Source organism: Galendromus occidentalis, unplaced genomic scaffold (genome assembly GCF_000255335.2).
Source record: "Galendromus occidentalis unplaced genomic scaffold, Mocc_1.1 scf7180000077468, whole genome shotgun sequence".
Taxonomy (NCBI): domain Eukaryota; kingdom Metazoa; phylum Arthropoda; class Arachnida; order Mesostigmata; family Phytoseiidae; genus Galendromus; species Galendromus occidentalis.
In genome coordinates this window covers 131,752-153,971 of record NW_003805456.1, presented here as the reverse complement: position 1 = coordinate 153,971, position 22,220 = coordinate 131,752, and the positions used below count along the sequence as shown (strand labels likewise).

General features: G+C 52.6%; 1 protein-coding gene across 1 annotated transcript in view; it reads right to left on the bottom strand.

The window, feature by feature from the left end:
* The window catches only part of Esyt2 (extended synaptotagmin-like protein 2), a 28,129-nt gene extending 6,398 nt beyond the window's left edge, over positions 1-21,731 (bottom strand). Inside the window, 11 exon segments of the mRNA XM_029111773.1 lie at positions 444-533; positions 731-936; positions 1,062-1,143; positions 1,633-1,827; positions 2,856-3,012; positions 3,148-3,224; positions 3,573-3,710; positions 5,115-5,156; positions 7,870-8,027; positions 8,155-8,278; positions 21,623-21,731. Of these exon segments, the coding sequence (XP_028967606.1) occupies positions 444-533; positions 731-936; positions 1,062-1,143; positions 1,633-1,827; positions 2,856-3,012; positions 3,148-3,224; positions 3,573-3,710; positions 5,115-5,156; positions 7,870-8,027; positions 8,155-8,269 (1,260 nt within the window). The 5' untranslated portion in view covers positions 8,270-8,278; positions 21,623-21,731.
* Between the last annotated feature and the right edge of the window lie 489 nt (positions 21,732-22,220).

Below are 22,220 nucleotides of genomic sequence, written 5' to 3'. Positions count from 1 at the left end.
TAATATACATACGTGTATGACGGCATAGAGGAATTCCATAGAAGGCCAGAAGCGAGACCTCCTCGAGAGGAACGGCAGACACAAGAATTCCCCCGCGCCATCGCGAGATCAGAAGGTTCCGCCCCGGAGAATAAAAATGGACCGCGCGAACTCGAATCGGGAAACTCCGAAAAATGAACGAGCAATTTAGAAAGAGATCCTCCGACTCCGAATGTTTCTGCCTGCAATAACTAAATTGCCCTGGAGTTTCGGAACGGTTTATTCTCTATTGAGATGGTGCACCCGCAGCGAATCACTCGACGGACTCGCCCCGTTACCGTCCATAAGCATCGATGACGTCTGTTGAGTCACTCCGCGTCACTAATTGAGCGCTCCTCACGAAAGCAGTTCTACGTCGTCACCGCAATCTTCCGGGTCTCTGCTTTGAATGAGCTTCTGCTTACCTTCTCAAGATCTGCCGGATTTCCACTAAGAGTGACCCATTCTGTGCGAATATGAATCTGACCACTCTTCACTGCTTCCAATTTCAGCCACTAGAATTGAGGATTATCCCCTTTAGGAGATTGGACTATCGGAACTCATTAATGCTACGATGGTCAGCTCTCCCCTGCATCCCAGAAGCGGAATGACTCCCGAGCCTACGCTATTATATCCTTGTCAAATAACTGAATGACAGGCGACACGTTCCCCACGGTCGACACCCGTGGGCTCCCCGTCCGTTAGGACTCACCATATCGGAAACAGCTTTCTCCGCCAGATCAGGAATGCTTAGGGCTGTTCGGCCGAGAAAATCGTCTTTACTGGACTGATCTTCGTCGTAGACTTCAATATCAAGAGTGTTCCCAGGCAGTTGATGAACTACAGCTTCGCAGGAGAAATCCCATCGAGGAGTTATTGTTGAGGGAATGACCTGAGTCCTGAACTCTGACTTGCCGACTGGAAAAGCCGGAATCAAGACTGCTTAACCACTGCTCAAGCTCCTGGAACCGCATTCCGTTGGGAACGACGGAATTCTCCGTTGACGCAGCTACGGAGGAGACGAGGATGCTCCTGACGCTCACCTGTGAGAACGGCGTAGGGATCGCTTTTCCCCATTCCCAGCATTCCAATGTCTGCCTTCACTAATTTCGCTGCCTCGATGACCTGGAATAATCCACTTGAGGGCTTAATCGTATGATTGCCTCCGAGAGGTAAGTACACCTCTCAGTCTGTGGCTCTCTGTCATAATTGAGTCGATCGTACGACCGGGCTCAGAGATTATCCTCCGATTGAAGGCAATAAACGATGGCGTTCACCAATCCGAATTGCTCTTCCCGGGATGAGCCTGAGTAGTTATTTCTGGGACTCGATCGGAGCGACAACGAGCCTCCAGTGCCAGTCCGCCAAGGCTCTCGCGAGCGGGTAATGCGCCCAGCGATCAGCATAAAGTCGGCAATGCACATGAATGGCACGCTTCGCCTGCTCCACCGATTAGTACTGTCAAGCCGTTAAATCCGAACGTCGATTTAAATTCATTAAAAGGCTATCAATAAAGGATCGGGTCCGTCGCTGACTTGGCATTGCAGTGGCTTCCCTTTTTGGATGGCCACTTTATCCGCTCCGCACTGTCGCTCCCAACTGAACTTTTCCTACCTGAATTCGGAGCACTCCGGCCGGCAGAGAATACTTGAGCATGTGAGCCGACACGCTTTCGATAACTCGATGTGAGTATTTGTTCGGCAGGACCAACAATTGCGATATCTGATCCAGCACGGCTTTCTTTAGGAGATCGTTGACGCCGGGAATTTCCATTAGCTCTCCAATGTTCGTCAGAGTGAAATCGACGAGCTGAAATAATTTCGATTGAACGGAGTTCGAAAACAACCCTCTCCAATCCGAAAACGTCCGGGTTTTCGCTCCTCTTCCTCGGTCCCGTCAGGTCCGGGATGAGTCCTGCGGGAGCCTTTCGCAAAATTTTCCTCGTTGCTTGCGGAGGTCTGTGATCCGAGGAACCCCGGTTCGAGCCATACGGGAACAAAGAGCATGGGATTCCTCCATCCCCGGGGATATCCGGGAAACCCTCGGGAGGTTTCCGCAGGTTCCACGCACGGTCCCGATCAGAGGGCTGGCGGGTTCGAACCAGCGACTGCCTTCGCGAGACAACGTCAATGAAGGTGATGCAGCCTGCTCCTGATGCGCAGACCCCTCTGGCTTTCCGGCGATACGGCGCGCCGGCGCAACTTTTCGCAGTCCATTGCAAGTGACGGGGCTACCGCAGACCGACCCAGAACTGGGCCGACGTGTGCTCTGCTTGGTGAGAATTTCGTGTGGCTCTCAGCAGGAGTTTTGCAAGCACTCAGTGTTTTCGAACATTCTATTCGAGCAGGGCGGTCAGCGAGAGCACAAGGCTCTGGAAGGACTCGTCTGAATGCTAATTCGTCCTCCTTGCTCTCTAGCAGCGTTGCGCTTCTCATGAGTTTTGCCTCCCACGTCTGCGGTTCTGGTGAGTGCGATCAATTAGAGTGTACTTGACGCAATAAAAGCGAACGCAGCGGGAAGCGACGGGTTGTCCGAGTGATGTCCACTCACGGCGAGCCGTACAACTCGGAGGACCATGTTCCGAGCGGGAAAACTGTGGCTTTGTTCTGAGAGCGGAACTCTAGGCGGCTGGCAAGAGACCAGCGGGCCATGGGGTCGGCAGAAAGATTGATCTCGCAAGGCGCAAATCTTCTCGCGCTTTTCGAGAAAGGAATACTCGCCCGTCACGCTCATGGCAGAAATTCAAAAGATCAAGAACTCTAGGGAAAGGAACGGAATACAACTCCCGTGTTGATAAGGGCTTCCATGTAGGATGAAGTTTGGGGGAGACTGCTTACCGGGGGTCTCAAGAAACAAGCTGTGATCCCTCCTACGAGAGGTATCTGCTTGGTCAAGGGTCGCAGCTCGAGTCGAAGGTTTCCTCTCAACTGAATATCTCGGATGCCCGCCTTGAAGCCTTTGATCTTGATCACCAGATTACAATCACCGCTGTATCTGCGAACATCGGGGGAAAATGAGGACGAGAAATTAGATGAGATAAGCGTGCTTAGTTCTGAACGGCCAAGTCGATATTAGCTTGATGAGGCCGCTGATCGACTAGGCGGCTCCGAACTAACGAAGTTTACTCACATCAGGTCCATATCGACGATAATTTCATTACGGCCGATGTTTTCGTTGTACACCTTGATGCCGCCTATCCGGGGAGACTGGAAAACGTCACAATTATCTTTCGGATCCAAGAAACGTCTTCTGCAAGACTCCCGTCGCCCCCTCCCGCGACTGTATGCAGACAACTCAGAGCAAGAAGGAAGTTCTTCAGAAGAGACTGAGAGAAGATATGAAGGATCGTTGCTAATAGGCTCACACAGCGAGATTACTATCAAGGAAATTGAGTGGACGCTCCTCTGTTGCGTGTCGAGGGACGATCGATGCCCCGCTTCGAGAAGCAGCGGTAGCAGCAGCTCAGAGTAATCTCCTTCGACGTGCGATTCTGCCCATTATCGGGACCCATCCAGAGCTATCTACCAGGATGGAAATGGCCTCATGATACTCACGATATCGCCGAGGTCTATCGTCTCGAACTTGAAACTCTGCAGGTAATGAGGCAACGATGCGCGTATCGAGGGCTCGACGATATCGACGAGCATCTCTTTCACGTACTGTCCGATGAAAGGCCAGAGCTGTCCCAACATCTGGAAATTCAGAGAAACTTATGAATCGGAGGACTGAGAAGATGAGAGAGCTCACCCCGTCTAATGGAAACTCAATCCCTTGAGATTGAGCCTCGAAAACCGCGAGAGCAAATCGCTTCGGCTCGTGTACCGAAGAGAGTCGGTACGACCGCGTTCCCACGAAAACTCGTTCCACCCGGTTCCCTTGCGAAAACTCGCGATAGAGTTCCCTCCACACTATTCTTCCGCACAAACGCGCCGAAGCGCCCTGCCTAGGGTTTCTTTTCGTTCAGACCGAAGCCTGCGAAGTGATAACGAGGCCGAAAAGGGTCCATTCCGAAGATACACATCGAACGGAGCGCTCAGGGAGCTTTGCGGGAAATCTCCCAGGACATCGTCGCGAAAAGTCATATTGAGCTCGCAGCCTCGGAACAATTCCGACTCGTGGGCTGCATGCGCTCTCCATAGTCGGCGGCCAATCACACGCGCAATCCCGGAATCCAAACCGTGGCAGTTCCCATCCTTTCGCTCGGTCCCTAAGTGATCAGTGATCACTACGCGACGAGATCCCTCGAAGCGTCTGATGAGGCTCAGCTCATGGGAAAATACGAACGCGAGCAAAAAAGCTCTCCGGGACGGCGGGAATTTTCCTATCTGGTCATCAAAGGAGCGGAAGATTGCGCTCGTCGCTCCCTCGGAGAGAAGGAATAATTGACTTCGCGCTGACGTGTGCATCGGCCTGTCCCGCTTCTTTGAGCCATGAGACGTTGCTCAGAAAAAGCCGTTTTCTTGTCGCTCGGCGATGCATGCGTCTATTCCCCGAGCATTGTGGAGACAAGACGGACTATTCTCGAGCGGGGCGACTTCCCGGAGCTCGGTCCCGCAGAGCGATCCTGCTATCGAGCAGTTCCATCGCTCCACACACCGCGATACCGGGGAAGTCTACCGCCTTTCGCGAAACGTGGTTCCGACGCCGAGGTTCGAAGAGAATCATTGGTTAGACATTGTAGCGTGCTCTGAACACGCCGAATGTATCCGCGTTCGTGCGTCGTCATAGTCGAGCACGGAAATTTCGCGACGGTAGGAGTCTCTGGACTGAATTTTAGTCGTTCCGGAATCGTCGCGATCCGACCAATCGACTCCGCTCCCGAGCTCTCCGGCGAGAACTGTCATCATGCGGAGCAAATATCTGGTGAGCGTTGTTTGAGTTCTGCCTGGAGCTCATGAGTTCTGCTGGATATTAGATCTTCGATCGGGGCTCCGCGCAGGATCCGAGATCCATCGGGCCCTGATATCGAGGGCCGAGCTCTATACTCCTCTGGCGACTCGTGCTTTTTCACGCTCTGAATATTCCAATGATGTATCGATAAGGGACCTCATACATTGTTCATCCGAAGCCGTCGGGAAAATTCCGATGCGACTCACCTTGTTCACCCATTCGCAGCGTTCCGTGTCGGGAAAGTAGACCTGAAAAAAAAGATGACATGGTAGATATAAGGGAGTCGATCGTGAACAATGTATAGCTGAGTTCGTCCGGCCGTCTGCTAGCTCGAGCCCATATTTCAGCCTGTCGAAAAGCTGCAATCCAACTCATTGAGATGCGAAATACCCGCGTTCACCCCGTGTTCACTCGCCGCGCTCGGTGGCATTGAACCCGACGACTAGCTTCATTCGAGTCATTATTCAGAATCCATTCAAGGACAAACACTCCGCTCATCGTGAGCATCAGGCTACCATAAAGCTTCGAAATTCTATTTCAATTCATCCGATTGTTGATGATGGACTAGCGAATGTCTCGGAAAATATTCCGGCGACGGAAGCTCTCGGGACGATTCATGCGGGGAAAAACACGGTCCGATCAAGCTCGCGCATCGAAACTCGCCGCAGATGGCCAGCGAGCCTCGGAGCGAGGGCTACATATACGAGCTTCCTTTCCTTAGCAGTCACGCCGATCATTAGGCTCCGAGACATCCCCTTCGACGCCCTCTCCGTTTTCCATTGCAAGGGAGCACTTGCTGGCATCATTCCAGGAGCATTCAGAACCCTGGTATGACTTTGTATCGCTATTTCGCGGCCGGGTCTATGGGAGACGGTCAATGCGAAAACTCGTATCGTTTCTCCTCTGTGGATCAAATCGCTTCGATCATCAATAGATGAATACGGGGCTCGTCCGGTATCTTATTTATGAATGTATGATATTACAAATGCTCGTTGCTCAAGTAATAGCTTTCCAGCACGCTTTGTCACGTATCCGGACGTGCCCCGTCAGGAATCACGTTTCTCGTTCCGGCTGACCTATTCGAAACACCGACGTCGATGCCCCCCCACAGGTGAAAGTCCGCATATCGGCCCCGGGCGCCACCCAACATTCTCCCCGCCAAGAACATATGCGAGAAGGTTGGCGATCTTCTCGGCGCCTCCCGTCTCGTCCACATCACTCTCAATGCCCGAGGGCTTCACGAAGCGTTCTCAGACGCTCCTGGCGTGTGTGAACTGACTCTGTCGAACGATTCTTCGAAACCCCGGGAGGAGACTTGCTGCAAGGGAGCGGATGAATTTTGCAGCGCTCGACTGGAAAATTTCTTTCGGCGCCTGCGCGAACTGCATTCTATGAATATTCTTCAAACCTATTCGAACATGTGTTCGTCCGCATATCGGTCCGCCGGGACCTCAGCAGCTGGGAACAGCTGCAGAGTTCGGCGTTATTAGTCGGTTGAGGGCACTCCGCTACCCGCTCGGAGCTCGGCCATCTGCCTGTGCATCCGTCTCGCGGTGTGTACTCTCAACGAAGCTAATTTTCAACGCGAACTTCAGAGGCCGGAATATTCAAAACTGAGGGTGCATTCCATCACTCAGTCCATGTGGAGTTCGTGAGCTTGAGTCATCCAGCAAGAGCCCCAACTCAGTTGCGATCATGAATGTTCTCCGGAACTCCGAGAATGAGATGTCGCAGTCTCAATATCGGAACGATTTCGGTCCGGCCATTCTCGACTGATGAGTTCCGCCCATGAGGATGGAGCACAATTCCTGCTGGCGATAATAACATAATAAGCATATTCATTTGATGCAAAATACAATTTGACATTATGTCGTTCGCAGCCCCTTACTTAGGAAGAAGAGAAAACTCGATCACCCATCTCCGAGAATGGGCTCTCGGAGCGAGCTCGTCAGGGTCAAGACTCTGCGCCAGAAAAGCGTCGGTCAAAGCTGAGAAGCGGCATCCTGAGACACTCCACGCTCTGGGCGAATTTCAGCGTCGGAGCGACAGGCTCAAATTGATGCGCGATGAAGCTCACGTTCCGCGCGGACCATAACATCACGCAAAATATGATAGGGATGAAGCCGGAGCGATCTCATGCCTCAAGAGAATACCCGACGCGATCGTCTCGCTCGCACATTTCGTGCCATCTAAGGAATTAATTTGTGGAGATCTTCCGAGCCTCAGTTCCGACCTCCGGGATTCCCCTCTCCCTGAACGCTCGACTCTTTTAGTGCGAAATGCTTCATTTCCTCCCCGGGTCGCAGCGTCGTGGAAGTTTTCGAGCGCTTAGTAGTAGCTTGCCCGGTGGGGCGAGCTCAATACCCATTGTCGACGTAATTAGCAGGTACCGGCTCCGGTCCGCGGGCGCGAATTCGTACCGACCTCGGAAGCTCTTCCTCGTCTGTTGAGTTAACCGGGTCAGAGATGCATTTGTAGTCATCGAATGCCCGCATCGCCAAATTTTCGGCAAAATATTCTGATCGGTCTGGCTCCGAAATAGACTGGACGAACGGTACGAGGCAGGAAAATATTCCCCTCAACGGAGAGCTCACGGATCCTCTCGACTACTTCATCGATCTCACTTCGAGTCGATGAGTCTTCGATGGTGGACGCTTGAACCATCGGGAATCGATACCGCGGGATCATCCACCGAGACCGCTTTCTGATCCGGCTCGGGTGTTCTCGGGACGATTTCGAACTTTCAGCTCAGGAGAACGACAGAGCCAAATAGGGTCACTCCGATTGCTTCCCGGCAACGATTCCTCTAGAGAAAAGATAGGCTCCGCTCATCCAACGAACATACGGAGCGAACTTGCGAGCTCTCAGCTTATTCCAAGAGGTCTCCCACCTGAGAGAGGAAAGCTGAACGAATGGCGGAGGTTTCCGGTGGACTGATTCGAATGGAGGTTCGCGACTTACCCAAGTCGGTAAATCCTCGAGCAGAGTCGAAATATTTTTCTTGTCCAGGACCAATTTTCGTAATGACGCCTTGGCTTTCATTTGTTGGCGGAGGTGGCATCGAACGGCGTACGCAACCGAACCGAGGACGAGCCATGACGGCGAAAGACCGAAGTAGCCTAGAGACGAATAGTGGCAATCAGCCGCGACGAGATCAGGGATTTATGAGGCAGAGAGCGTTACGACGACACTCTCCGTCGCGAGAAGCGGCGGTACCGTCTGCATATTGATAGCCGGTCGACTCACCGATCAGGTAGGCGCAATAGCTGACAACAAAGGCTCGTCCCATGAACTTGAGTGTGTCGAGCGAGAGTCCATTTGGTCCCGGGTCTACCACCTGATGTTCTTCGGAACCCTGCATTGTCCGCTCCTGGAATGGAAGATGAGTGAGGATCAGAAAATGATCCGCGTCCGGAAACGATTCGATCGGTGCCGGCTCGTTATCAGCACGGAATGGGACGAATCTGAGCAGCACGTCGTGAGAACAGAAGAACTTCGTTCATCGGCATCTCTTCCTCTTCGATCCGAGCCACCAGTCTTGTTGGAATGGCAGCACCGTAAAGCGAAACACCTCGAGGCGTTACAGGAATAGAAAGAGAGACGGATAGGAGACCGACATCTAACTCGATCCCCACGGAGTCAAAAGATCTAATTACTAATCATGAGGTTCGGCCAGCGTGGGCAGAACCGCGAACACGGAGACGCGCCTATCAGTCGAGATGATCATCAACGATGAGCTCTCGCGGGCCTGCTTTGCGTCCCTGGTTCCCGGAGCCCGATACCGCGGAGAAGGATCATCTGGCAGAGGGAGGCCGGCTTTTGCGCAGAACTGGAACCGATTGAGGTCAAAAACTCGACAATGGCGGGTAGCGAAGCAGCCTCTAAAGCGGAAGCATGTGTGTCAGAAATTTTGAAGTCTTGTGCATGATGATACACACTCAGCGGCATCCAGACCGACGTTTCCTCCCGCAAAAATACGGCATCATGGCTGGATCGACGTCGGGTCGTAGCTCTTTGCGCTCTCTGCGCTCCTTGAGGCTCCGAGGAATGGAATTGAGTCTCGAGGGGAACAATAATCGTATAATCAGTTTGTACGAGTCTTCATGAGGGTAATTCACGTCAAGGATGCTCGATATGATTCGTGTCCACGGATTGGGTCCTTGGACATCAAACGAGTCACAGATCGTACATAGCTGCGATCCGCTGAGCTGGGGAGCTCAAGTCGAGGCAGCCCGGCGAGAATCCATCTCTGAGTGAGAGCCACATATCTAACGATCGCTGGCGCTTCATGCGCGAATCGCTCCATTTGCCGCCCAGGCCATCAGTTTGCGCTTTCCTGACCAAGTGTGACAGAGGAGCCGTCCATAAAAAGAGTTGACGGGCATAACCCTGTTTTATCCGTTTTACGAGTTTTCGGTCTACGTGTACCCGGCAGGCATTCCGGCATTGAACTGCTCGATGAGTGGATGAGATTCCTCCACTTCCGCTCCACGCCCGAGCTGTCTAGGTTGATTTTTCCCCGATCGAAGCCCTCGCATAACTCATCAGGTAATTCGAGGCAAAGTTCCTCGTTACATTAAATATGGATTGAGTTGAAGCGGAGTAAGCCTTCAAACCTTCGCGATCGGCGGGTTCCTGTATGGTGAATTCCGAGCCAAGTATTCTCGAACAATGAGCTCATGCACAAATAATATCCATGGAGCTTGAGGAGATCGGGAATTATGGTTTCATTGTACCGCGACTTATCGACTATCGCTGTTCGTACTGAACCGCTCGCAGGTGACGCTGATTCCCCGACTCACCCGGACGTCTTTGAGTTCCGCATCGGGCTTTCGCAGGCATTGGTTTCCTATTCAGTGTGAGAAGAATGAGCCGTTTTCCGTTTGATCCGAATGGTTGCACTCGAATAGACGCTTGTAAGCTCGCGCGAATGAGACCCTGGATGCTTCGATACATGTATTTACTTATGCGTGATTCGAGCTGCACAAAAGGATTCTTTGCTTTTCGTCTGATTGCCTCATGGCAGTCTGTTTGGGGAATTTCGGGGACTTTTCACGGGGGAGGACGGCTGGGGAAGAATCCCAGCATATGTATGATACTTCAGTCATTGAAAATAGTTTTCAGGCCGGACCTTGCGATTTGCGACCCCGTCGAGCAGTTGCCGCCGATGTGTCATCGGTACCAGAATGCGTTCAACAGTCTTCAACCCCTAAGATCAGGAAAAAGAGCTGTGAATCCCGCCGGCAACCGGGATGATCTTCTCTCCTAACGGTAACCCTCTCGTGCCTATCGGGAAACCCAAAGGGAACTCTCGGAAGACCCTCTCCGAAACCCTGAAGGTCTCACGGTGCGCTGACCCTACGACCGTCCGTCGTAGAGCATATCCCATTATTGCAAGGAAAAGGTTTTCCGCAATCCAGAGGAAAGATACACAGAGTCTGTGTGCGGAGCTGAAAGCTCCGTTTAGCCTCTTGACTATGGCCTTGCGTTCAGGGAGCTCCGCTCAAGAGCCATCAAGTCAGATTTCGCGATCGCTTGAGGAAGCGAAAACAACGCGCGTACATCTGCATTCGGAATCTTGGCGTGCTCACAAAGGATAAGGCACATTCAGCTGGCTCCAAATTACGGTGTGAACGACTTTCGGAGCTTTTGTTTGCCGCGAATCGGCTGATGTCCTCAGAGAGACGGAATATGATGGCGATTTCTTCTGGTTCTCGTCTCTGGGTCCGGCCGTCACGCACCATGAATTTCGTGTCAAGGCACTGCGATCCCCAGTTTTCGGATTCTTCCACGAAGACAGGAGATTCATCGTTCTTATCTGCCCGATTCGTGCCGACGTTGAATGTTCCCCGAGTCCCGGGAGCATCTGTGTGCGTGACAAGTGTCCGAGTTTCGTCGCCTCGCTCCCATTGTATTACTCCATTCTATTTAGTGAATGAGCACTCGACTTGCCGGCAATGAAAGAAAAACACAAACATCTCGAGACGGGGGGGGGGATGAGATAAGATGGCGACTCCATGGGAGCCCCAAACTGGCGAACTTTTTCCCAGACCGATAAAAGGCCGAGAATTCCCAGATCCCCAGAGGATCCGACGAGCGGGTGTATTGAGCTCTCGGATAAACTGCAACGACACCGTAAACGGGTCCGTTGGGGTCCGCGGCTCGGGAAAGCTTTGGAGCCAGTGCTAGTTTATTCCGAGGCGACTGTGTCACGGAGCGGTCCCGGTGCAACTCCGAGCGTCTATACCTGGATCGGCGTGAGTTATTTCCCGGAAACTCAGTGGGAGCCGAGAATAGATTCCAGACCGAAGTGTCTCCCGGACTCAGTGCCATAAATTCCAGGACGCAAGATGGGGGAGAGGGCTTGCGGTTCTGTCGCTCCGCGTAGGAACACACGACCTGCTTCATCGTCGGATTCTCTAAATACGTGAGTAAGATACACTCCAGCTCACCACCGCCCCGCTTCTCCGACTACGCGGCGGAACGTTCGAAAAATGAGTCCGGCCGGGTGCGACGAGACCCATTGAATTCGAACTTGCTGGGTAACAGTGAACGAATCATTAGTCTTCGAAGCCTCGGGAGCCCTATTGATGCCAGGATCTCTCTTGGCCGCCTAAAGAAAATGACGAAGCCGACTGGTCCCGACTCTTACGGATTTGACGTTCGTATTTTTTTTCGCAGAAGACGCCCTTGAAACGTCGCGTGGATGAGGCGCGCTCTAGATATTGGTCAGGCTGCGCTTCCCAGATGAGACCGGCAGAAAATATTTTTTCCGCAGGTTACGCCGACCCAGAGACTCCTTTGAGAAACGCAAACCCAACCTGATGATACTCATGATCCGGACTCGCGAATCGACTCATTGAATGATCAGATCCGCACCGAGACACGGTCTGAGGAGAGTCCCATTTCACACATCAGGAGCAGCACGCAAGGTTCCCCGTGGCCGCGGACCAGGAGCTCAGTCAGTATGCCTTGAGCGGAATTGAGACGAATTGAACGACTCTGGGCCAATTCTATCCTGGAATCGACCTCGGCTCACTCCGAGCTGTCCCCAGTCGAGGAGGTTTCTCCGCAGCCCGCTGTTGATAAATTGGGCGTTGTGGAGATGAGGGGGCCGAGCTCGCGGGAGGCATCAATCAGATGCAAGTGTTCAAAAGAGATCGCGCAAAGACAGTGTTTGGACTACCTCCAATTCTTCTCTTGCGGGAAACCCTTGTGTGCTCTATCCGTGTCGAAAGGGAAAGCGTCTCCTTGGCTCTCGTTCGAACGTTTCATGGGGGCGCGGGCATTATCCTAAATGGATGTTCTCGCATAGTCATCAAGAGTTCGGAGCTGTCGAGGGAAACAAATAGGATGGAAGTTTGTCCTGAAGCAGTGTGAGCAGCCGGAGGGCTGCAAGGGTTCTCGCCGCGTACCTACTCCCACTCGGCGACCGCCCAATCCATTCGAGACAGATCTTGTTCCTTATCGACCTCAATGAGAGGGTATCCGGTCGCGGATAGCTGATCCGGTTATCCGCGGAAAGGATCGACCTGACTTGAGCCCGATCCGGGAATTTCGCCACGCAGAGAATGTCCTGCAGGTAGCTCATTCCGAGCGCTCCTCGTGCTCCAGATGATTGCCGGAGCAATGATTGAAACAAAATGACGATGACCGGATATCCAGAGCACTCGAGCTTCGATTCTCGGGGGCTCACTTCCTCACGAATTGCGTAAAGCACGAGTCGCTGGATTCCCTGAACGAGTGGCTCGTATACGAATCGATACGTCTTCCGTCGACGACATTCCATCAACAGAGTTTTCGAGAAGCAATTGTCACCCATCGTTGGAGGGCTCCTCAATCATTCAGCTGAATCACCCGCGTTGCAGAAGACAATGTTCGGAAGGAGGTCCGTGGGCACTGGCACCCCAAACCCGATATTACCCGATCTCGCTTTTGCGCGCCCACCGTCTTTGTTGAACCGCTGACAAAAGCACGGAATTATTGAAGAAAACGGGGCAACCGTTTCGATAGACGACGGATGCAAGAAGCGATTACTGCTCAGTTCCGAATCAAGCTCGATGCGAGGGATACATAGCGAGGCGAGAGGGGGGGACGTGGAACTCGATTTCAAACTACGGCTAGGGTTACGACTCTACCTCGTTTCGCTGGAGAGATTATATATTCCTCTTGTCTCCCAGCTAGGAGGAAAGCTAGGTCGATCGTCTAAAACTCTCTCGAGAGACAGACTCCTTCTCGAATTCAATGAACGGCTCCACGGGAGGCTACCTCAAGGCCTGCACGCAGACGAATGCCTCCGGGTTTCAGCCAGAGTCTACCTCCGGAGGCAAGCGAGACACCCTTGCGAGTTTTCCGGCTGATTCGGAGGAAAATGTACCAGCCCTAATCGAGACCACCCAGAGGACGAGCAAACTTCTGATAAGAACTCAAATCGAATCAGCGCGGAACAGTCCCTTGCATACGCAGAAACGTGCTCCGAGATCCGAGAGCAAGATTGCTCTGCCTTTTCAGTCGCGCATCGCCCCAAGCCCAGCCAGAGCCCCCGACAGACTCGAGTTTTGCAAGAGACGCTCCGCCGGACCTACAGACGTGCTGTCGAGAAGACGATTATCATCGAGGTTTTCATCGACCGGGACATTCTGAGTCTGTTGCGCAGTCGCGTGACGTTATCCCGATGAAGGTACCGCTTCTCCGAGTCCCTATCGACAGTATATTTCGAATTGATTCGAGGAAGCGGGGGAACACGATTGGGAAAAACTCCTTCCAGTCAGCGGAGGGTATTGCGCATCCACAGTTTCCTGCCTACCCGCTCGCCTTACACCCTCGCATTGGACTGGAGCCAAACGCGTTTGAGAGCTGTCCAGAACGCTGGGGAGAGATCGGCCCGAGCGAGCTCTTGTTTTTAACGACTTTTGCCAGTCGATCACGAAGATGTTCCCCGGGTCTGGAACGACTAGATGGTTGCGAGTGAGGAATGCAGATTTAATTTCCCAGAGTGCAGCTTGGGGAGAGAACGAGCGGTGGAAAAATTGCTCTCATTCTCTGCAGCTTCCCTTTACCGCGTTATCATGATTGCAAATTCGGTTCGGAGTGTACTAGGCACGGGACGCGTACCTGGCCTCACCGAGGCCAGACGAGCCCATGGACTCGTCGTATGGTGATTCAGTTTCCCGAGAACGACAGAGCGGAGGAGCCGACTCGACTTCTGGAATCCCAGGACGAGGGTAGCGGATTAACAGCAAAAAATCCGCGTCAGCCCCCTGCTTGCTCCGTAGGATTAACAGCGCGAGGCAAGAGAGGACAGATGGTGCGGAGATATACAAGCTGTCGTAACCACGACGCCGAAATAAACCGAAGCCCCAATAGAATCCTCACGGCACCGTAACCCGGTGAAATATTCATGGGGAAATCCCGGAGCCCGCGGTTTGTTGCGCGGCGGGGGTCACTTGTGCGACAGTGAGTGATCCGACTAGAGGCATGACTGGTGGTCGTTTTCGTTGTTGATGCTGCTCCCGCCATTCTTTTGCATTGCGACCCCTATCATCAGGCACGCTGGAGGATGCGACCAACTTTTTATGGACTTGTACAACAGACTTGGGCTCGCTCCCTGCTCGCCTTAATGACTCGTGGCTGGAAGGAAAAATTCGGAGCTCTTCTTCGCTTCTCCCTCTCCTCGGGTCATTACGCTCTCACTCCTACAGGTCACGAGCTGAAGCCCCCCCCCCCGGGCGCAAGTGAGAGCAAAACCGTTGCGGACGAACTTCAAGCCTCGTCTTCCGACCCCATCCGACCGCTGCCTCCCAGCGGCGTCCCTGGCGGAGTCTGGTTCCCATACCGAGCTCGAGAGACTGTAAGAAGTAGGGGATCGATACCAGCTCGTCCGCACCAGTCTGCCCCATCAATCCTCATGAACGAGAGCACTTCGCCATGCAAGGAGACGAGCGTGATTTTTCTACACGGAGGGGAGCGTCCCGCATCCAGGGAGGATATTCAACGAAGAGAGGAGGATTTGTTTCCGGAGTAGGGAGTGGAATCGCAGGACGAAGCGATGTATCCTTATTTCCATGTTCTACGCGCGTATACTGCTCGTACGGATTCAACGTCACAGTTCCGTCTCCCGGATTCCGGCTTGAATGGTCTGCCGCGCATGATGATGAGCTTACTTGGGGATACCGTGAAAGTTCGTGGAAGGGTATGCGCGACTTAGAGGGATCGCTGAGTATTTATCCTCATCTGTTGACTTCGCGAGTCGATTCTCGATGATTCCTCCGGTGCGCTCTCCTATGGAGATCAGACCCGCGAAAACACACAAAAGAATGGAAATGTCGACAATCGCTTTGCGATTCCATCTCGAGGGCGGAATACGGAATGCGATCTACGGGTCAAACGTCAAGGGAACGACACAGCTCGAGATGGATCATTCGGATCGGAGCGCGATCCGTTGGCCGATCGAGTCAGCTATCCATTATCATTTGTCTGATTGGCTCTAGCGAAGAGAAATTGATATCTCTACTCGGAACATTCATGGGAATAACCTCGAGGCCGCGAATCACGTCGTCGTGGAACGTTCGCACTGATGTGTAGAGCAGGTTTCGAACGGGTGGAGATGCGGTCGGAGGATTGACGCATAGCTCCGCCATGGGGGCGGCGGAGACTCCACTAATAACACGACGGCGTGTCGCAAAGTAAACAGTACAAGGGTGACTCACTGGCCGAAATGGTACTAAGCTCGAATTGTCGACTGCCTGGACTCTTCGGTTGCCTCGGGATTCGGAGCCGAGGTGACATGACGTCGTGACTTGGATTAGAGTAGAGGACCGATAGGGGTACTTATCCCTCGAAGCCGCTCGTGATCGTACACGTAGCGTGATCGTGGTCCGCGTCAAAAACCTAGTTCTCGGGCAGAGGGCTCTCGTTTATGGGGTCACTTGCCATTCTCGGCCGCGGGGAACTCGGGGATTTGCAATTGGTCAGAAGCTCCGACTCGGCTCTGATGTCACTCCTTGATTCATCGACCGCAGCGAAGAAACCAAATATTTTCCTTAGTTGAATCAGCACACCCGACTTTCAGTCCCGAGGGATCGCTGCCCTGAGAGCCTACTTTCAGGCCTGATCGAATTTTATGAAATCGAAAACGCCCAGGGAAATCGATTTCTCCATTCTGATCTTGTTTGAGGTCTGCAAGGTCCACTTCCGAGCGCGTCTGGAGTTCTATTCGAGGGACGCGCTCATCGAGAAGATTGGTTGCTTGGACGTGTTGCGGAACATTATTTCTTTCCGTGGCCTCGACCGCACAGTTGATAGACGTAAGTGCTTCCGAGAGGGGATGCCGGGTGCCTTCCGAACGCAACTCAAAATTCTATGCTCCTATATTGACAGACGAAGACCTGAGTATACCTCAAGGATTTGTTCTGATTCGCCAACCCATTTCGATCGTGTTGCGAGAATACGTGAATGCGAGGAGAACGCGGCAAACTGGCACATTCTTCCTCGAGTACATACTCGAGTTCTTCTAATTGGGCCGATGCTAACAAACATCTCCACTCGACATAGCAGGTCCCGGAACACAGCATGCTCTACTGTACACGAGTCTTGATCAAATATAATAATCAAGCCCATCCTAAGAGTGAGCAATGCCGATGTCCCTCGGAGTCAGCCATGCATATCCACCTTGTCCTGAGCAAACCCTCGCTCCCGCCCCGCAGGCTGAGATACCCAAAAATAAATATGTACTATGTGGGCTCGTTTATATGTAGTGTGACGAACGCGATCGATGTCCTTGGTGGGGCGTTCCTCAATGAGAAATAACAAGAAATATTGTGAAAGAGACTGGGCATTGGAAGAGTCGAGCATCGACTGCAAAAAGGCGGAGGAAGTCTTGCGAAACGTCTCCTCTGAACGGGCCCGAACTCGGCCGGACCGAGCTTGTTCCGGGACCAAGCGGCCAATCCATCACAGCGAAGCTTCGATACGACCATCTTTGACATGTCGCAGGCCGCCGCCGCGCAGAACCTATTCACTCTGAGAAGGAGCAAGTCCCGAATCACTGCCTCAGGTGGGTACCCATCTCGACAATCGGTGGGGAAGTAATGACGTCCATTGCTACGGTACCGGAGGTTCTGCTTTTTAGGCTGTCACCGACCATTGTTCCGAGACTCCACTTTTACTACACGGATCGAGCCAGTCGGCGTCTCTCGGCGAACCCATGCAAGCATTTCGGGAGAGACCTCGATACGTACGGGCGCCGGCGCGCGACCCCTCCGGAAACGTTCCTCCTCCCGAGTGCAAGGGAGAGAAAAAAATCACGGACGAGACTGACTGAAGGCTCCCCCCGATATAAATAACGCATCCGGCTCTGGCGACTTCGGGAAGGCTTGACAGCTCGCACGGAGTTCTGCGATGCGCCTAGAGTCCGGGAGAAAATCGCGGAGTTCGGCTGAACGGGGAATTACCCGCGGAAGGATCATAGTCATTCATTATTATCGGCAATACATTCGCGTCCGCATTTTTCTGACCGACGCGACGTACCGTAAGTCTCGTCCACCGACCAATTTGCATTCCTCGGTTGTATCTGCAGGTCAGCAATTTCCCGGTTGCCAGCACCTGCACAATTCTTCGCCGCGGACGTCCTGCTTCACTTCCAGGGGAACTCGAGCAGCAGTCCGATCCGCTGTGTACGATGATGTGAGAATGTTTGAACAAAGGTCTGCAGGAACATGCGGGAGAGAGCTCCATTGTGTCGGATCGGTCCACCTAGCTCAATATCTCTGGAAGCTTCGAGAACATAGCTGGTGCTCGGAATAACTCATAAAAACTGCGGACCACCTTTTTTATCTTCTAGACGAGGTGTGCAATTCGCCAAGCTGAGACCTAATGGGGCCTTCTTCCCGTCCAGATTTTTAGATCACCAGGAGGATCGGAGCGAAATGGACCTGATAGATCGTTCGGAGGCTCTTTAATCACTTCATCGCCTCCTCTGTCGGTCTGCGAAGAGCCAATATCAGTGGATGCTGAATTCTAGATTCGAACGAGTCGGCCAATCTAGATAGCCAACTCCTTCCGAGAATTCTCCGCACATGATCTGTAGGTGATGATAGGTGTTCACTTGAGGGGCCGAACCCATCGGCCGATTTTCACCGAAAAGGGTCTCTCCGGGGAATCAGTTCCGCTCCCAAAATCGGAACCTGGAAGCAAATGGTCCCAGGTGTATCATCGGCGGGATACTGCTCTTCCTTAAGGCGATCTCATCCCAGTGAGATTTCCGTCGGCAGCAGGTATCGAACCACGCTGCCTACCGCTCACGTTGGGTAATTAAAGGAAGGCGGTGGAGTTCAACCCGCGGAAGGCAGGTTCAGGCAAGAGGTGTCGGACGCGCAAGCGGCTCGACTCCCCCTCGCATCGGGGAATCGTCTGCTGGACTGGACTCAAGTATTTCGAAGCTCAGAAGTAGCCTCAGCTTGGGAAGAGGGAGTTGAGATCGTGGCTCATCCCGTATAGGAGAGTGGTCTCCATGAACATGGAAAGGAAGACTTTCTTTGCTTAGATCGGACGACTGTCGTCTCAGGTGGGTCTGTCTAAATCGCGGATGATACCGAACAGCCTTCGTATCCCGAAACGAAGCTTGGAAGGCTCGATAGAGCAGAAGCGAGCGCGAGGATCCCCTCATACCTCGGAACATACGAATTCTTGTTTTTCGACCATTAATTGGCTCGCATGGGTGCTGAGATGAGACCGGAGCCTTCGAAAAAAAAAACATGGCCGCAGAAATCGTCAGAATCCCAGTCGCGAAACAGGACGATGCGCGATGCCGCTGTGACCTCACCTCAAGGCAGCCGGAATGCCGCTGCTAAGTTCATCCAGAAATTGCGGATCCAGAAACGATGCGCGGCTCGAACAAGAATATTTATGCTCATTCGAATCAGATGTACCAAGCCGAGTTATTTAGAGGAACCTTCAATCCCCGAATATTCGACGCATTTTTGCATTGCCGTGATGATGATTCCGATTTCTAATGCAAACCCCAGCCAACGGTGGCACTTCCGCCATAGCATCGGATTAACTCGGAAGGCTCGGCTACCGAACGGAACAATATGATCGTCATTCCCTCATTAGAGCTCTCGTCCTGCACTTCGGGTGAGCGAGTTTAGACTTAATCATTATGGGCGAGGAGAGTCGATTTGGAACTCCAGGAATGTCGATTGATATACCCTGAATAATTGATGCGAACAACGTCGCATCCGGGGATCAGACGCTGGTGCCGCAATGACAATCAATGTTTGTTATGGGAATTATTCACGAGCGTCGTTACGCCGAATACGAGTTCCAATCGTCAATGAGTGGAGTCTTGTTCAGAGGAAACGAGACTCCTGTGTTTAGAAGAAACACAGAGTCCTGAAAGTCGGCGTGCGTGGATTATTAATAAGCAGCTGCTTGCATCGAAAGTCGTACACGTGCAACGCAGACCTGAAGACAGTCGGCTAAACAGTGGGAAGTGCAACTTGAGGTAGCTGGAGTGGGCCACGTGGGTCGATCTCTCGCTCCGAAGGGAGCCTTCATTTCATTAAACACGTAGCGGCCACATATGAATGAATGCAGAACCACTCGAACCGTGGGAATTCGCTCAGCCGAAAGAGCTCCTTTGCGTTCGAATCGAAGTCTCATCAACGATGCCGACTTCACATCCCTTGTTAACCCGAATCTATCAGCGTAATCATCTTTCCAGAGCGTCAATTTTCTGTGGACTCAGCGCAGTCCGGTAGGCTTCCGGGTGGATCCACATTCAACATCAGTTTCAAGCTCAACAGCTGGCGGTAGCATCGGCCATAGGAGGACGCTCATTCCCGCGACGCAGGAACATCGCGCAGATTTTTTTCCATCGAATATCGCGTCGAGATCGGAATCGGAGTCGAGAACACCGATCGTGAGCGAAACTCGGTATTTTCTGCGATCTTCGATACGTTTTCAGTAGCCGGCTCAGAGAATTATTCCCCATGACTCGGGTACGAGCGCCGACCCTGCTCCCCGATACCGAGTTATTCTAAATATTTCGAACCACCTGTGGACGTGCAATGACCGAGCCAGAGATCTGCTCGACTGACTATGTCGAGCTCGCAGAATCCGAATGACTGTCTTCCTCTCTTTGACTCAACCACTTCGGAACCACAGTGTCGTCACAGCAGCCGGCCGCTCGAAACTCTGCCTTTGGAACCTTACGGCTGGGCGCTGTCTACTCCACTTTGCCTTTACGTACCGCCAGCGCCAGCGATGTGGTCATCGGCATCGAACGAGCCGAGCATCTCTCTGGCTCGGGCGAAGACGTGTCCGCAATATTCTGTGCTTTCGCTAGAGCGGTAGATCCGTCGGAGGCACAAGCGCCGAGTAAGACACCGTGGGATCATTGATCGTCCGTTTCGGGATTAGCATCGAACATTCAGCAGTTATGCGAAAATATCGATCGCTTCCGACCACGAGCTTGGGGAACGTGAATCGGAAAAGAACGATCATCTCAAGAAATAGAGCTTAGTTTAGAGATTGACTTCCATGGTCGGAATCGCAATCGGTGCCGAAACCGTTCAAGCTGCGAACTCAGCTCTCGGATTTTTCGTCCATCTTCGGCGAGAGCTCATGCTTTCCGGCAGCAACCACTTGTAGACTATTATCCGAGCGAGGGGAAGCCGAGCATTCTCACGGAAGTCAGACCCGAAATTAGTCATGGGCTCTCTGAGCTCCGGGCGTCGCGCGACGCTACCTTTGATAAATGCAGCGGGGTTTCCCGAAACGTCCGACTCGAGATAGAAATCCGAGCTTGATCTAGGGAGGGGACGTCAGGTGCTTTTCATTTCCCATATCTTCAATCAGTCTTCGATCGATGAGGATAAGCATTTCGTCACCGTCCTTGCGCGGTCTTAGTTGGAGACTACCGATGGACCAAGTAATCGAAACAGCACCGAAAATACTCGAAAGTCCTCCCACAAAGGGTCCTGGTGCCACTTTGTGTCAGCTCAATTGATTTCTTGTTCGATACCGAACAAACGCCCAATCGCGCGCAGTAGACTGAGGTACATCTACCGAGCTACTATCAACAGGTTTGCTGATTCCATGCCGCAGTGCGGTGGCGGTTGTCGATATGGCGTTCGACAGCGCGGAAGGTGGACGCCCGCTTACATTATAATTTCTTTGTCATTTTCGACGCAAGCGCGAAGGCCACGAGGGAGACACTCTTGCCATCGAGAACGTGTCCATACCGAGTTCTCTCTACAGAGAATGTTCGCGGCATCAAGAACGAATGGAGAGTGATTGAAGGCCAAAGGAGTAAAGTTATAGAGTTGTCATCGCAGATAGTACGACACAAAGCAGAGTCAGCGGAAAATACGATCCGTCCAGTCGGAAATCAGAACGTTGCCGTCGGTCACGCGGAATGACCGTGTCTTAGTTCCTATTAGTTTCTGGCCTTATAAAAGACAATCTAATTCGAGCGAGCTTAGGATCTCGAAGCAAAATGACATCAGAATGGATCTGGATTGCTGACTACTCCCATGTCTGACCACCAGCTTGACATGCCGTCTACACCTCTGTTCCCGCATTAGCTCAGAGAGACCGCATCAAGAGAAGCAAGTTATTTTCCATGCATTCTTTTCGGTAAGTCCGGATTCGCTGGAAGGAGCAGAAGTTTTTCGTTTCGGAGAGTTCACCGTTAGTGTTGAAAGAAACCCACCTGTCCGGCGACAGCGAGTTATTCCATGATGTTGTTTCAAAGTGTCGTAAAACGATAACGATAGTCAACAGCGACGACTAGTCTAATCCGATCGCGCCAAACTGTACATGCAACAGTCCGCTCAGAGGAACATCTGGCAGTTTCACTTGATTTATTCAGATTTCTCCTAAACAGCTTAATTCTCTCGCTAGCTAACAACACTCGGCCAGATCAGCCCATCGCCGCCACCGGGAGCACCACCTTAGCCGGTCGACGCGTAGAGCCACGGAACACTTCACTTCTGGGGCCCTTTTACGCTACGACCGACTGTGAGGAATCCATGCCGCCGAGAATGGCGGAGAGGGCCTTTCGGTGAGGGAAGCTCGTCTGAGAAAGAGACAGCGTGGATGTTGCTGCCATCATCACTGCTGCCGTAAGAACGTCTCTCTGCGAATCGTGTTACGTCGATTCGCGCTCTCAAGCCCGCAGAACGGTGAAGATTCGCAGAACATCCGAATCGATCGCGGACTGACTCGAGGGACTTGTAGAGTCGGGACAGCCCTTGAGAATTCGCAGAGGCGAAGGTTGAAAGGAAAAAAAAACAATTGGTCTCAAGGGC